The 13174-nt window shown below is 39.4% G+C and overlaps 1 protein-coding gene across 5 annotated transcripts in view; it reads right to left on the reverse strand.

Moving 5' to 3' along the window:
* Positions 1–3182: 3182 nt before the first annotated feature.
* Positions 3183–13174, reverse strand: part of LANCL1 (LanC like 1) — a 37056-nt gene continuing 27064 nt past the window's right edge. For all 5 annotated transcript variants that reach the window (XM_030325572.1, XM_030325573.2, XM_030325576.2 and 2 more), the window contains exons 5-10: positions 12466–12601; positions 11770–11916; positions 9384–9566; positions 7405–7581; positions 6890–6962; positions 3183–6267 (exon numbers count right to left, since the gene is read on the reverse strand). In XM_030325572.1, coding sequence (XP_030181432.1) covers positions 6191–6267; positions 6890–6962; positions 7405–7581; positions 9384–9566; positions 11770–11916; positions 12466–12601 — 793 coding nt within the window. In that variant the 3' untranslated portion in view covers positions 3183–6190. The remainder of the gene's footprint in view (positions 6268–6889; positions 6963–7404; positions 7582–9383; positions 9567–11769; positions 11917–12465; positions 12602–13174) is intronic.

A 13174-nucleotide genomic window follows, 5' to 3' on the forward strand; every position in this document is an offset into this window, starting at 1 on the left:
GACTCCAATCATTCCAGCTTTTATGCTCTTTGTACTAGTGCTTGTGCTCTTTGATTTACACGTATCAGTCCTATCAATTCATCAGCCAACTCGTGACCTCACTTCCTTCTTGTCTACTAAGTTGGGATTCCATGCTGGAGTATCTGGGTCCATCGTACTGAAAGTAGCCTCTGTGGACAGCAGTACAGGTATTGTCTGAGAGCTTGTTAAAACTGCAGCATCTCAGGCCCCATCAAATGGCATTTTGGTATCATTTTAACAAGATCCCCAGGTGATTTGTATGCATATATGGTTAAGAAGTGCTGACCTCAAATTTTTCTTAACAAGTTTCCTTCACTCTCCAACACCTGCCTTTCCCCCACTCACAAAGAGCGAGTCCTGGTGAGGCTCTGTATCATACCGAAATTATTTATTTATATTTATCTCCAGATTTAAACAGTCTTTTGTGAGCAGGTATCATCTTCCGAATCCTAGCTAGATGCTGTACCTAGCATATGCTAGTAGCACACTTAATATTGTTGGGATTGAGGGGCGCCTGGGTGGCACAGTCGGTTAAGCGTCAGACTTCAGCCAGGTCACGATCTCGCGGTCCGTGAGTTCGAGCCCCGCGTCAGGCTCTGGGCTGATGGCTCGGAGCCTGGAGCCTGTTTCTGATTCTGTGTCTCCCTCTCTCTCTGCCCCTCCCCCGTTCATGCTCTGTCTCTCTCTGTCCCAAAAATAAATAAACGTTGAAAAAAAAATTTAAATATTGTTGGGATTGAAGCGTAGGTCATGAAACCAGGTACTAAAATGCTAATGAATAATAGCAGGTTGATTAACTACCTTTTAAAAAATTTTTGCATTTTAACCAGATTCCCGAAGGAAATGGATTTAACCTAAATTATTAATAATGCTGATGCTGGGAGTTTTGAGAAGTTAGCCAACTGAGTGAAAGTAATTTTGGGGGCAAGTGACTTTATGTGCTCAAATTTCCCTCCATCTCACCCATCATCAGGGTGATCCAAATGAAAGAACTCTGAGTGCTTCTCGACCGGCCGAGTGGCTTTTAAAGTGTCTTCTTCCCTGCAGGATTATAAACTCCAAATCTCCAATTATAGCCAGACACTGTGGATCACAGGAAAGATCTGGGCATTCTTGAAATTTGTGGAACAAGGAAGAGTAGGTGGGGGCTGAACAGGAATATTCAAATACATTTCATTGTAACTTATCTCATCACTCGTCTTCCTCACCAGGTTGAGTCACCAGAGTAGGGATGTCTATCCTGTGCACACAGAATGCCCCTGCCAGGCACCTTGCATACAGACATCCATGCTTAATGAGTTTGGGGGATAAAATGGTTTTAAAGCATTGCTCATGGCATGTTTAAATAAAATGGCATGTTTGCAGCATATAAACAGTGCCACCACTTTGGATTTTACCGGCAAGGGGGTGCCCATCTTAATTCCTAAATGCTGAATCCTGAGAGACCAATATTAACCATCCACTTTCACAGTGAGCCACCGCAGTATTTTTTGGGTCACAGATGCCTTTCTTACTATCCCAGCTACATCAGGGAAGAGAAATTAGGCAACTATGACATTCCTTTATAAACTGATTTATCAAGAGTCCTGCCTTTCCCTGCGTAATGACTAAGTGCCTCAGAAATGCTTTCTCGAACACTTATTTGTAGAGTGACAGAACATTAGCTGCAGATTTAATGTCACCATGGTTGTCATTTGCATGTGCATGGAAGTTAACATAATGTAGAAATGTGAAATTGAACTGGCTGAGTATGAACAGTGGTCCTGCTAAGATCCATTTCTCTATGCTCATTATTTCACCTCTTGGTTTATTGTGTGCACTTTCTCCCATTACTCACAAAATTGTCAAAGAAGTCCCTGAGGATGCACAAGCACAGGGCTTCTGGAAAATACTGTTTCAATACTTTACATAATGGGACCAATCAAGCCAATATGTTCTCCATTGTAAAAAAGCCAATGTTCTCTTGCTTTGTTAATTGACCCTCAGCTTTAGAAGGAAAAGGGCAAGTCTGGATGGGAAACAGAATGTGAAAGAAAATCATCAGGGAGTGACTTATAGGTTTTTCTCAGTTTCAATGACGCTTAGAAGAATCGAGAATGCACAAAACTTTTAATGACACTGAATCCACAGTGGGAACTATCTAGGGAAAAAGAAATGACACAAAAAAACTTATTATTCTATTCAGAGAGTGTAGGGGGAGGGAGGCAAAGGTCTTTTCTAATGCAAAGTTAGGGGAAAAAAAACAACTATGGGTTAAATCGCAGGAGACTTAGTTCTTCAGGTTTTGTTTGTTCATGAGCTTACAAGTGTGGTGCAATTTAATATGCCTGTCATTATTTTTCCTCCGTTCGAAGGACGAGCCAGGGAGTGGTAAACCAGACAGCGGGGCTGGCCAGCCTTACCCACTGCAGTGTAATCTTGCCAACAGGGAGCAGGAATGCTCCAGACATCAATTTGGGGTCTCTGGGTGGCCTCTGTGAGCCACTGTCCCCTTCACTCATCACCTGCATCTAAAGATGTGATTATCACCAACTATACATTTATTCATTCAAAGGAGTATAATAAAAATAACTGTGCATTTATCCTTCCTATGATGAGTCATTTAGACACAACACTAGAGGGATGAAGGGCATTTTAATGATACATGCCAGAGGATGAAATCTTAATTCAGGGATGAAAATAAGGATTTATTATTTGGCAGATCTCTGTTGTGCCATCACACTACACAGCTGTGGCATGAAAGTTAAGTGCCACAAGGTCCTGCCAGGTGATACAGCAGAGCTCCTTTCCTACCTCTGAATATACACTTCATAATTATGCCTCATGTAATCTCTTCCTCTCTTCAAAGTTCCTTTCAGAATTGGTCAGCAGGGAAATCAATTTCTAGAATTAGGCCTTTACTTATTAACCACAGGGTGGATTCTCATATGTATGAGATGGTTAATACACTGCTCTGTTTGGATCCTAGTAGATTCCTCCTAATTCTGTAATAATCAGATTTAAAAATATTTCCCTCTGAATCTATCTTGTTTGATAAAATAATGATGAAAAGTCAGGAACAAATCCTAGGGAATGAGAGTATAGAGGAAAAGCCCTCATTTACCATATAAAGAAAAGATTTCTCAAGTTTAAACCAAAGCAAACAGAAAGCACATGACATATATAGTCCTAATAAGATTTTATTGAGAATCAGTAAGTGAAATCCTTTACAGAACATAGAAATACCTATGACCCCAGCCCTTCCCAATAAATGGCAATATAACACTGGGGTGGGTTCCCTGAATATTCTACTCTGTTCTGTATCTACAGGAGAAACAGTTCTACAGCTCAGTACTAGAGAAATGGGGTGCTCTGACCTATTGATGGGAAGCAAAGGTGGAGTTAGAATTTGGTATGAGTAATAAAGGACTGCAGATAAGTTCTAGTAGCCAAAGGAGTAGAGGAATAAATGTTCACTCTTCACATTTTGTATTTCAAATCAGCCAGTAGCAGGCGGGATCATCTTGGGTCCACTTTTACCTAAAACTCTTCCTACCATGAAGGCTTTTGATGCCAAATAATTGGAACTGACATCAAAGATGAAAATGAAATCAATGACTCTAAGGATTAAAGACCATCAACTCGAAGGAGACCAAAACCCAATGGGATGATGGAAATGGCTGTGAGAATGTTAACATTTTTACATGATGAAAAGTTAACTACTGTAATTTCTCATCACCACAGGAACAGAAATGCATGGCAAGATAAATGAACACTGCTCAAGAAGCTTTTAGGATTTTACTACCTCATTTTTGTATGGGGAGGGAAGAGATACTATGAAGTTTTTTGGGAGGCAACTTTTGGAAAGGTTTTTTTTTTTTCACCAAAAGAAAAGAAAATATCTGAGGGAAAAATGATGTAACAGAAATAGAACTGCAATGATGCTTCTTCCTTCTAAAACTAATAAAACTATAAAAGTTTCAGTTTCCTCCATGGCTTTAGGATATTGGTCTTAGTTTTATGGCTTTTGCTGGAGTTTAAAATCCTATCCGATTTTCTTACCTCTTAAGCATAAATAAAAGAAACAATGGCATGAATAGAAAATCCACCAGTTTAATTAAAGTCCTAAAAAGCTTAAGAAAAAAAAAAAAAAAGAAACCTGAATTGTGTTTGTATTGATGACTTTGTTAATGGATGACAGTAAATTGCAACCTAAATATTAATGACTCTTACTCAGAATGTTCTTCTCCCCACCTAGAAGTCTTCCTGGGGTTAAATTAATCAAGATGCTGGAGATGCACTGTGATCAAGTTTCCTCTGGCTAAGAGAAAGTGTGTTTTGCTCTCTTTCCCTTGGTAATTACAGTAGCTAAAAGTACAGGCACAGTATTGTAAGACATTTAACTAAACCAAATGGGTTTTTTTCTTTCAAGTTGGATATCCAGCCAAAGGCAAATTAGCTTTACTAGGAATGCCAACAGTGCTCATCTGAAACACCCAGGAGAAAGGCAAAGTTTACCAGCGGCTTCAGACATATGAGAGGCATAAGGTTTTCCCAACTAGTGCAAGTCACTGAGGAATAAGCTAATCCTAGGAACTGAGCAGTGGGCTGGTTTTTAGATCCTTCCATCAGAAGCCTTTAAAGGGTCAATTTCCAATAATATAAGCTATTTTGGGACTAAATGTAAAATAATAGGGGACTACTATCCTGAGGAACCAACATATACCCATTGGGATTTGGTTCCAATTTAAAATAAAAACAGCATGTTTTTATGACCAAGAAAGCCATGAAATAGGCACATTTAAAATTCTTAGACCCTGATTTTCAAAGCTGCAAAATGTTCTAAAATCAGTCAGAACATGCACGAAATGATGAAACAAGCCTGGGAAAGGCAGCAAAGGAAGGAGGAGGAAGGGAAGCTGATGAGTGAAACATTTGTAGAGAATGTGAAGCACCAGGGACCCTTCATCTACCAGGTTAAATACAGGATCCTGAGGGCTCAGAAACTGATGAGTGTTAAACCTAGGATATGCAAAGAGATGGGATGTGTTTGTTCTAATCCTTTGCACTGGATAATACCTCCCAAATAAACAGCATTTCAATGGAAAGCTTAGTGTTTTCATTCAAGTTATTGGCTATATAGCACCCTTTCCCCCTTTTAGAGAGATGCAGAGTACTGTACTATTCAGTGAAAAGACAAACATCCAGATAGATTGAAAGGAAGGAAAATATCTTATGGCTTGTACCAAACTGCGAGCAGTAACGCATAGTCATTGCCAAGTAAGTAAAACGCAAGTCTAAGTTTACAAGGTCAATTGGACAAGGTGAACTCAAATCCTAAGTCACCACATACTCACATATAGAAAATCGTTTCCTGATCTTATACTAAATCCAAGGAACAAACAAATGTAAATAAATAGTTCAAAGATACAATAACTTATTTTAGGATAAACAATAAACTTTTTTGTTAGCTCATCTTAAACTAATCTTCAAACCAGAATTTTCAAAACCACCATTGCGTTTTAGAAATTTTTGATAAAAATGTTGACTAATAGAACCTGGATGCTTTACTACCAAAAAGAAGTAAATCTGAAAGTATCGTTATCTAGTTAAACAAGCACTATGGTCCTTAAACCAGTTTGCATCTCTTGCAACTTTTGTCTCAGAAGCAGATAGTTAATATTTTTGTCCCCCTTCATAATCAACCACCTAAAGAAAAACAAAGTTATAAAACTGTCCGCCCTGTTGGAGGAAAAATACTAAGGAGGTGGATAGCAATATCCAGCAATAACCATATATTTTTCTTTATCTACATTTTTAGTTTCTTTTAAACAGTTCTAGAAGAGCAAAGGATGGTTATATTCATAAGCTTAAGTAAGAGTAAGGTTTCCTCCAAGTTCTGAAATATATACATCTATGCCCTCAAAACACTGCACATATCACTCACCCTTCCTTTAGGAAGAAACTGAAGTTAAAGTTAAAGGATTTCCTTGGATACTTTTAAGTAAAAGTAAATGATAAACAGAAGCAACTGAACTGAAGACAAATTCCAAAATTTAAAAAAAAAAAATCAACTAAATCAAGTACACGGTTTGACCCTATGTCTCCTTGAAAAGCAATAAAAGCATTTTGTCCAGGTTTGATACACAGAAAGGCTCATGCAGTGAGTTGCAGGGGGCAGGCTTTCCTTTTACAATTCAAACGCAGGGAACCTGGCTTTTGTGGGCACTAGAAGGTCAGCCAGGAAATATATTGTTCCAGCCATTCCTGAAGGAAGAAAAAGAAGCAAAAGTTATCACACCACATGACTCCGTTTTATAGAGTGGCTTCATTCTCTAGCACCAACGACATTATGATACTAATGGCAACGACTTAAAGGAACCAAGCATCTGTTTAATATATGATGCAGGTCAACACGCGAGGAGATCACTAGTGAGGTGCTCAGTCTCTTCATCCAAGTGGAAGACAGGAGGGAGAGTTGAACCAGAGAAGTTCAAGGCACAGCCCTGTCATTTATCACGTCAGCTCCTTCACATGGCACCACGGGCCACTTACCTGTCTGAGCTTCCGTGTCCTCATTTGTGACATGAGGATAATAATGTCTGTATGTTTTTGCTGAGATGATTTATGGTGGCATCTGCAAAATGCCAGGCCTGTGCTTGGCTCCATAAAGGGTAGTCACCATTATGACTACTTGTATTAGGTCTGAGATGGTCCATGTACTACTTGATTTTTAATATTGAGTTGTCATATTAGGAAGTAAAGAGGTAGTTTAAGAAATGACTATAAAATTAACTTGTTGATAAAGTTCAAATTCAAATACATTAATTACCAAGCAGAGAAGTAGATGCTGACATTATAAGGCAACTAAGTAAGGAGTGAAAAATACCTTCAAAGAGGGAAAAGGGGGTGTCCGGTGTTCTGCATCCGTGTTCTCCGTAATCTAAGCACCACTCAGCAAACTGAAAGTGAGACCATGTTAATTATGGTAGTGATTTCTTCCAGAGACCCCCAAAAGTTGATAAGGATTCCGTAAGAATTACTCTGAAAAGTCCAAAGCTATCTTCAGGGCAGAAAAAAGGGGTTAGTACAGAGAAACAGATGGTCTGAAAGAGTATGAAGGATGGGAGGGAGGAATGTCATGAGCCATCTGAGCCACTGTCTCCAAGGTTATCAGAGAAAAATTTCTTTCTTTTTTTTCCCCCCATAAATGTTGAATAGAACTGTGTCCTTATACAAGAAAGCTAATTCAACTGAAGGGGTTTAGAAGGCTTTTCTTAAATAACTGGATTTGTTCTACAGACTCGTGGTTACAAAGGTAAATGAATTAAATCAGATTGACTGGAGCCCTCTCTACAATCTCCTGGGGGAATGTGTTTTCTTGCCGGTGGTTCTGGTGCCTACCTTACAGGCCCTATACAGGTACTTCACGTCCTGTGTGAGGTTGTACAGTGTCAGGAAGGCATAGGCGTTCCCGGCGGTGCCGTGGCACAGCCCGTACCCCTTCTTCAACAACCCATACTGCCAGATCACGTCAGCACACTGGTACGCATCATTGAGGTAGTGTTCCTCTCTGAACACCTGCAGAGCCAAGGGAAAGTTTTATTACAAGGGATATAAAAAGAAACGTCTATTGACATTCCTTCCTGATGGGAAAGGGGGGGAGATAGGGCAAGAGGGGCGAGATAGAGGTGGCTTGGTAAGAAAGGGTAAGGGATTTAGAGCCAGAGAGATGTGTCGTGTGGGTGGGGACAAATTATAAAAACTTACTAGCTTTGCTTTTTTTTTTTTTTTTTTGCTTTTAAATAACTGCACATGACCTTGTCTGTGCCATCCACGTTTTGTGTGCGCTCTGTGTTTATGTACATAGGTGTTAGTGGTGAAGTAGCATTGATTTTACTTGTGACTTGCTATTATCATCAGTTAATTTCCAAAGAACGGCATGCTATCTTCTTTGGTTAACAATAATGCCCTTCACTGTTAGGAAGTTTCCTTATATATGGGGAAGAAACTGTATATAAAATTGATTATAAAAACTGATTTGATTACAAAATACTATGTCAGAAAAATACAGACACATCTCTCCAATCTTTTGTGGCCTCCTATATATTGATCAAAGACTCAAGAAATATTCTCAGTAGACAGCTTTAATATCTCATTGCAAACTAAATGTTCTTAAAAGTAGAATAAGGTGGTTTAGAAAGTTCTTCCATTATATCCAACTTTCTGAAAGTAAAATTTGATGTACTAAATGCTTACTTAGAGTATGAGATACCAATGCCTATTCATAGTCCACAGATTTGTAATTTGTAGATTGGGCACCAAGAGACACAGGTATCTTGGTTTACTTCTATTTTTTTTTTCTTTTTCTTTCAAATAAAACCCTGTTCTTTGATTATGGCTCTGCCATCACATGCTTTTTAAGAAATGATATTTGCATTTCTTTTATTTGGTAAAGTAAGAGAAAATATAAAAGTTGTAAATTTTGTCATTTGAAGTGTATAATTCAGTGGCATTAACTACATTTACAATGTTGTATAATCATCACTACCATTTCCAAAACGTTTTCATCATCCCAAACAAACTCGGTGCCCATGAAGTGATCCTGCACCTCGTCCCCCATCCCTCCCACCGGGCACCAGTCCCTGCTAGCTTCTGTTCTATTCTCTTCCTGTATGCATTTGCCTGTTCAGATATTACATATTAACCATCACATCATATAAAAGGAATCATGGAGTATTTGTCCTTGAGCATCTGGCTTATTTCACTTGGCATAATGTTTCCAAGGTCCCTGCTGTTGTAGTATGGACCGGAAGTTTATTCTTTTGTATGGCTGAATAACATTCCAGTGAGTGCGTAGGGGCGGGATATCACATTTTGTATTTTGGCAATTGTGAATGATGCTGCTGTGGAACATGTGTGCACAAATATCTACATGAATCCTTGTGTTTAAATTTTGGGGAATATAAACCTAGGAGTTGAACTGCTGGATCATATACTAATTCTACGTTTAATTTTTTGAGGAACTACCAAACTCTCTTCTATGGCAGCTGCACCGTTTTACAATCCCACCAGCAATGCACAAGAAAGGTTCTGTTTTCAACCGAACTTCTGGGATACTTCTCTTGGCTCCACTACTGCTGCTACCATCTTGACTATTCTACCTGTCAGTGAAGCAGTCTCCCGATCTAGGAAAACAGTATCTGCTTTGGTACAGAGGGATACTGTAAGAATGATTAGAGTCCATTTAGCAAAACGATCTTAGGTCCAACAAGTAATGTATCTACTGCTCCTTTAAAGATTATACACAAAAATAATTTTAAGTTATAGAATTTTATGTCCCATTTTCCAAATTATTTCAAAAATGAGACAACTCACAGTACCTTATAGGCCTGGATGAGCATGTAGATTACTCCAGGTGAACCATGACACCAATGGACTAGCAGATCTCGATTATCATCCACACAAGGAGGGTAATTGCCAGAAGGAAATTTCAGCTGGCAGACATAGTCTACACTGGGCTTGACCAAACCATGTAACTTCATATGGCTCACCTGAAGGCTGGGCTAAAAATGAGGAAAGGAATCATTAGTTCTGCTGAAGCAAACAGATCTTCCTAAGTCTCAGGGATGAGATTTAAACCAGAAAGAAAACATGACCACAAGGAACTAGATTTGGATTCCATTCCATATATTTTAACCTATTGGAACAAACTAAAATTAGGCTATCAGTTAACTCTTGAGATCTTACATACATACTATTTTTCAATATTTATCGTTGTATACATACATATAATTTTCCTAAGTCAATGCAGGAACACAAGAGACCTTTCCTAAGGTTTTAATACCTTAAGCAAACTCTGAAAGCCACAAAGAGATGCATTAGACAACACAAGCATAACTTTCACCATTACATTGAGAGAAATGGTAGCTGTTTCCAATAGAGGAGGATGCTAACAAGTTGGAAGACCTGGAATTTAGATCCAGGTTCTAGATTAAAGCCTTTTTGCAGAGGATTTGGGACTGATATTTATGCAGGATTATTCTGATACAACGATGTACGGATTGATGGGACACACTGCCATAGGGCATATGAGCCTCATTTTTGATCTAAGTTTTTAGTTTCTCCTTTGGTCCTGTCCTTAATCCATTGCATTGCTCGCTTTTTCAAAGAAAAAAATCAAAGTGTCTTTGCCAGGCAGCGGGTGGGCATGTGGGGTGAGGGAACAGGCAGGGGCATGAAGCACACGTACTGACCGTGCACGAAGTTCTTCAGGGCATGTACAGATTTCACTTTACCCACGGAATATCGTACAAGCTCAGTTTAAACTGCTAGAGGAGAATTTTCCTTAAATTTGCAGAATTTATCTCAAATGAACTACAAATAATAGTTTGTTTTATGTTGATACATAAGCACCTACTGGAATGGACTTTTTGGATTAAGAATTAAATCATTTCAAATAGACAATAATCTGCCAATGGAAAATTTGGAACACAGGTTTCCAGATTTCTCACTATAGCCACCAAAAGGAGGCAGGTGGACAGTAAAATGACTCCTGATGATCTGCTTCAGTGAAAGGTCATGAGGCTGTCCAGTCACTGACATGTAGGACTCTACCTCACCTTTAAACTTCAGAACACAACTCTCTTTTCCTGAAAACTTAAGAGTATATATTTACTTCTGGAAATACAGAGCCAGTGGAGGCTTATGCCAGAAAAACAGTCTAAGTCTGAATTGTCAAAACCCCTCATTCTAAAACTCTTGAGAAGTGCAGAACAAATACAAAAGTTGGTCTCTTACTGCCACTAACACTCCAAGTGTGACTTTGCATTCAAAGGCAATAATAACCTTGAGTTTTTCAGCTTCGTTGTCATTGTTTAGCTATAGGGAGAGGGAAAGTCTGACATTGATTTTGCATTATTGCAGCCGGCTACTCAACCAGCTAATAGTATGTATATCCAAGCACTCATGTTGAACATATTAATGAAACACTTTTCTTTATGCTGCATTGTACTTTGGGAAGGTGAGGGGGGCACCTTTGCTGCCATTAAAAATCAATTTTCTTTTGCTATGGATTTTTATTGCCGAGTGCCAATTTCTCCTTAAAAAGAGCTAAATAAGCCCCCAGAAAGGATGCTTTCATGAGAAGTCCTCTTCTGACCTCCCCTGCCAGGTTACGCTTGCTGCAGTAAATTTTATTTGGCCTTAGTCTTTTCGACTTTGGCTAACGTCCCTCTATAGTATTAGATCCAAAGAGCTGTTGGGCACAGTGCATTCAGCTATTTTTCAGGTAAGTTACACAAAATCCGCCAAAAAGGCTCTGTGGCTTTGCTCTCTAAGTGAACCTCAGGCAACATATGGTCATTTGTTTTCTATTGATTTTGTTCTTACTTCTGGAATTTGTTTCAATGGGTTGTGTCTAATCATATGCAATAATATTAATCCAAGGCATCTGCTGAGAGAGCAGAGCAGAGCACGAGGCACTGCATGCTGAAGGACAGGAGAACACTTCAGTCTGCAGGAGTGGCACTAGGTGGGCAAGGACGGTCACCTACAAATTGAATGTCATCTCACAGCGCGGTGCCTTTTATGTGCATGCACTTTCACATGCACCTTGGCAAACGCTGCCCTTGTTTGTCTAGGCCAGGAAACTGCAAGGAGAGTGATGCAGCAGTCGGGGTGCAACACCCGAGGGCAGTGCTGGTGTCCTCACCCCGGACAGTCCAATCGGCAGGCGCATTAGCAAGTTACACCATCTTCCCCTCTTACCTGCAGCAGGTAGTAATAAATTCCTGCCAGGCCATGAGCAGCCCCCACATAATATTCTTGGTACCATTCATACATCAGTGGAGTCTTTGCTGTGAAGTTTCTCTTTTTAGCTAGGTTTTCTCCAGAGGTTAAGACTGTTTCACAAACCTACAGGGAGAAAACCGATAGCAATAATGAGAGAACCAGAATAAAAATCTTCCCAGTGGAACTTTCTGCTAAGAGGTATGGAGAACATTATGAATGGGACATGATCTTTTGGCCACGGATGGGCACAGATTAATTCTCCTCGCAGAAAGTAGGGGTGACTGTATTCTGCCTAAAGGACAGAGATACAGAAATCCTGAACTCTCTTTACTAGAGCTGACAAGAATTCACTTGTCCAAGGAAAGCATGAATTCCTTCAGGCATGAAAGGAGACACCTGCACGTGGGAGGTGAGATCCGGCCCTCATCTTTGGAAGGGCGATACTCTCACACGGAGCAGGCTGTACTTCTCCCAGTCACTCTCTGTGTTTCCAACAGCACTCAGAAGGACAGTGTCAGCTCTCTGATCCCGCCTGATCTTTAGAGGCCGACACACCTATTTTCCACCTGGGCTATGCTAACTGGAGAAACAAAACCAGTAGTTGAGGCATCCTAACAAGGGGATCCTAACTGAGATCCTAACAAGATTCCAAAAAGCACAAAAATGTGGTACCTGCTGAATATGGCTTTGAGGAATCTTTTCCACTCCAAAGTTCTTATTCACAAAGAGAAGAGCGTAAATGTAGCCCATTCGTCCATAGAGAATTTCATTTGGAGCATGGGGATCAATCTTATTTAGATGAATTAGCCTGGGAATAAAAATACATGCCTAAGATAACTTGAAAGGGATCAGATAATGGTATATACTTAAACTGGGACATTCAAAAATACATACACATAAATATATGCATAGAAATATTATATATTAATTTACTATTAGTTATTTTAAACATTTTAAATATATTATAATATATAAAGTAAACATTTTCATAGGTTTATATTATAAATTGTTATATATTATTACACATTAAGTGCACTGAGCCAGACCACAAAGGGTAGTCTGGGTTCAAAAATTATCCCTCGACTAAATTTTTCTTCAGTTCACAATAGAAATGAGACACAAATTCAAAGGATGAAATCTACTTGCACTGAATGAAAAGCCTGCTACACCCCAGTTATTTACCTCCTTCCTTAGTTCATTTCTTAACATGTCATCAGGCCTCCGTGAAGTGTCTGTACAACGGCCTGATGTACCACAGCCGATAAGATGTGAGATAGCACAGTGGCATCATTCAGCCTCCCTGTCTTCCCAGTTTCCCAGCCGTCCCACCCTTCTTTTCAGAAACAACCACGGTTACCAAATTCTTGGATAGTCCTAGAAT

Source organism: Lynx canadensis, chromosome C1 (genome assembly GCF_007474595.2).
Source record: "Lynx canadensis isolate LIC74 chromosome C1, mLynCan4.pri.v2, whole genome shotgun sequence".
NCBI classification, from domain to species: domain Eukaryota; kingdom Metazoa; phylum Chordata; class Mammalia; order Carnivora; family Felidae; genus Lynx; species Lynx canadensis.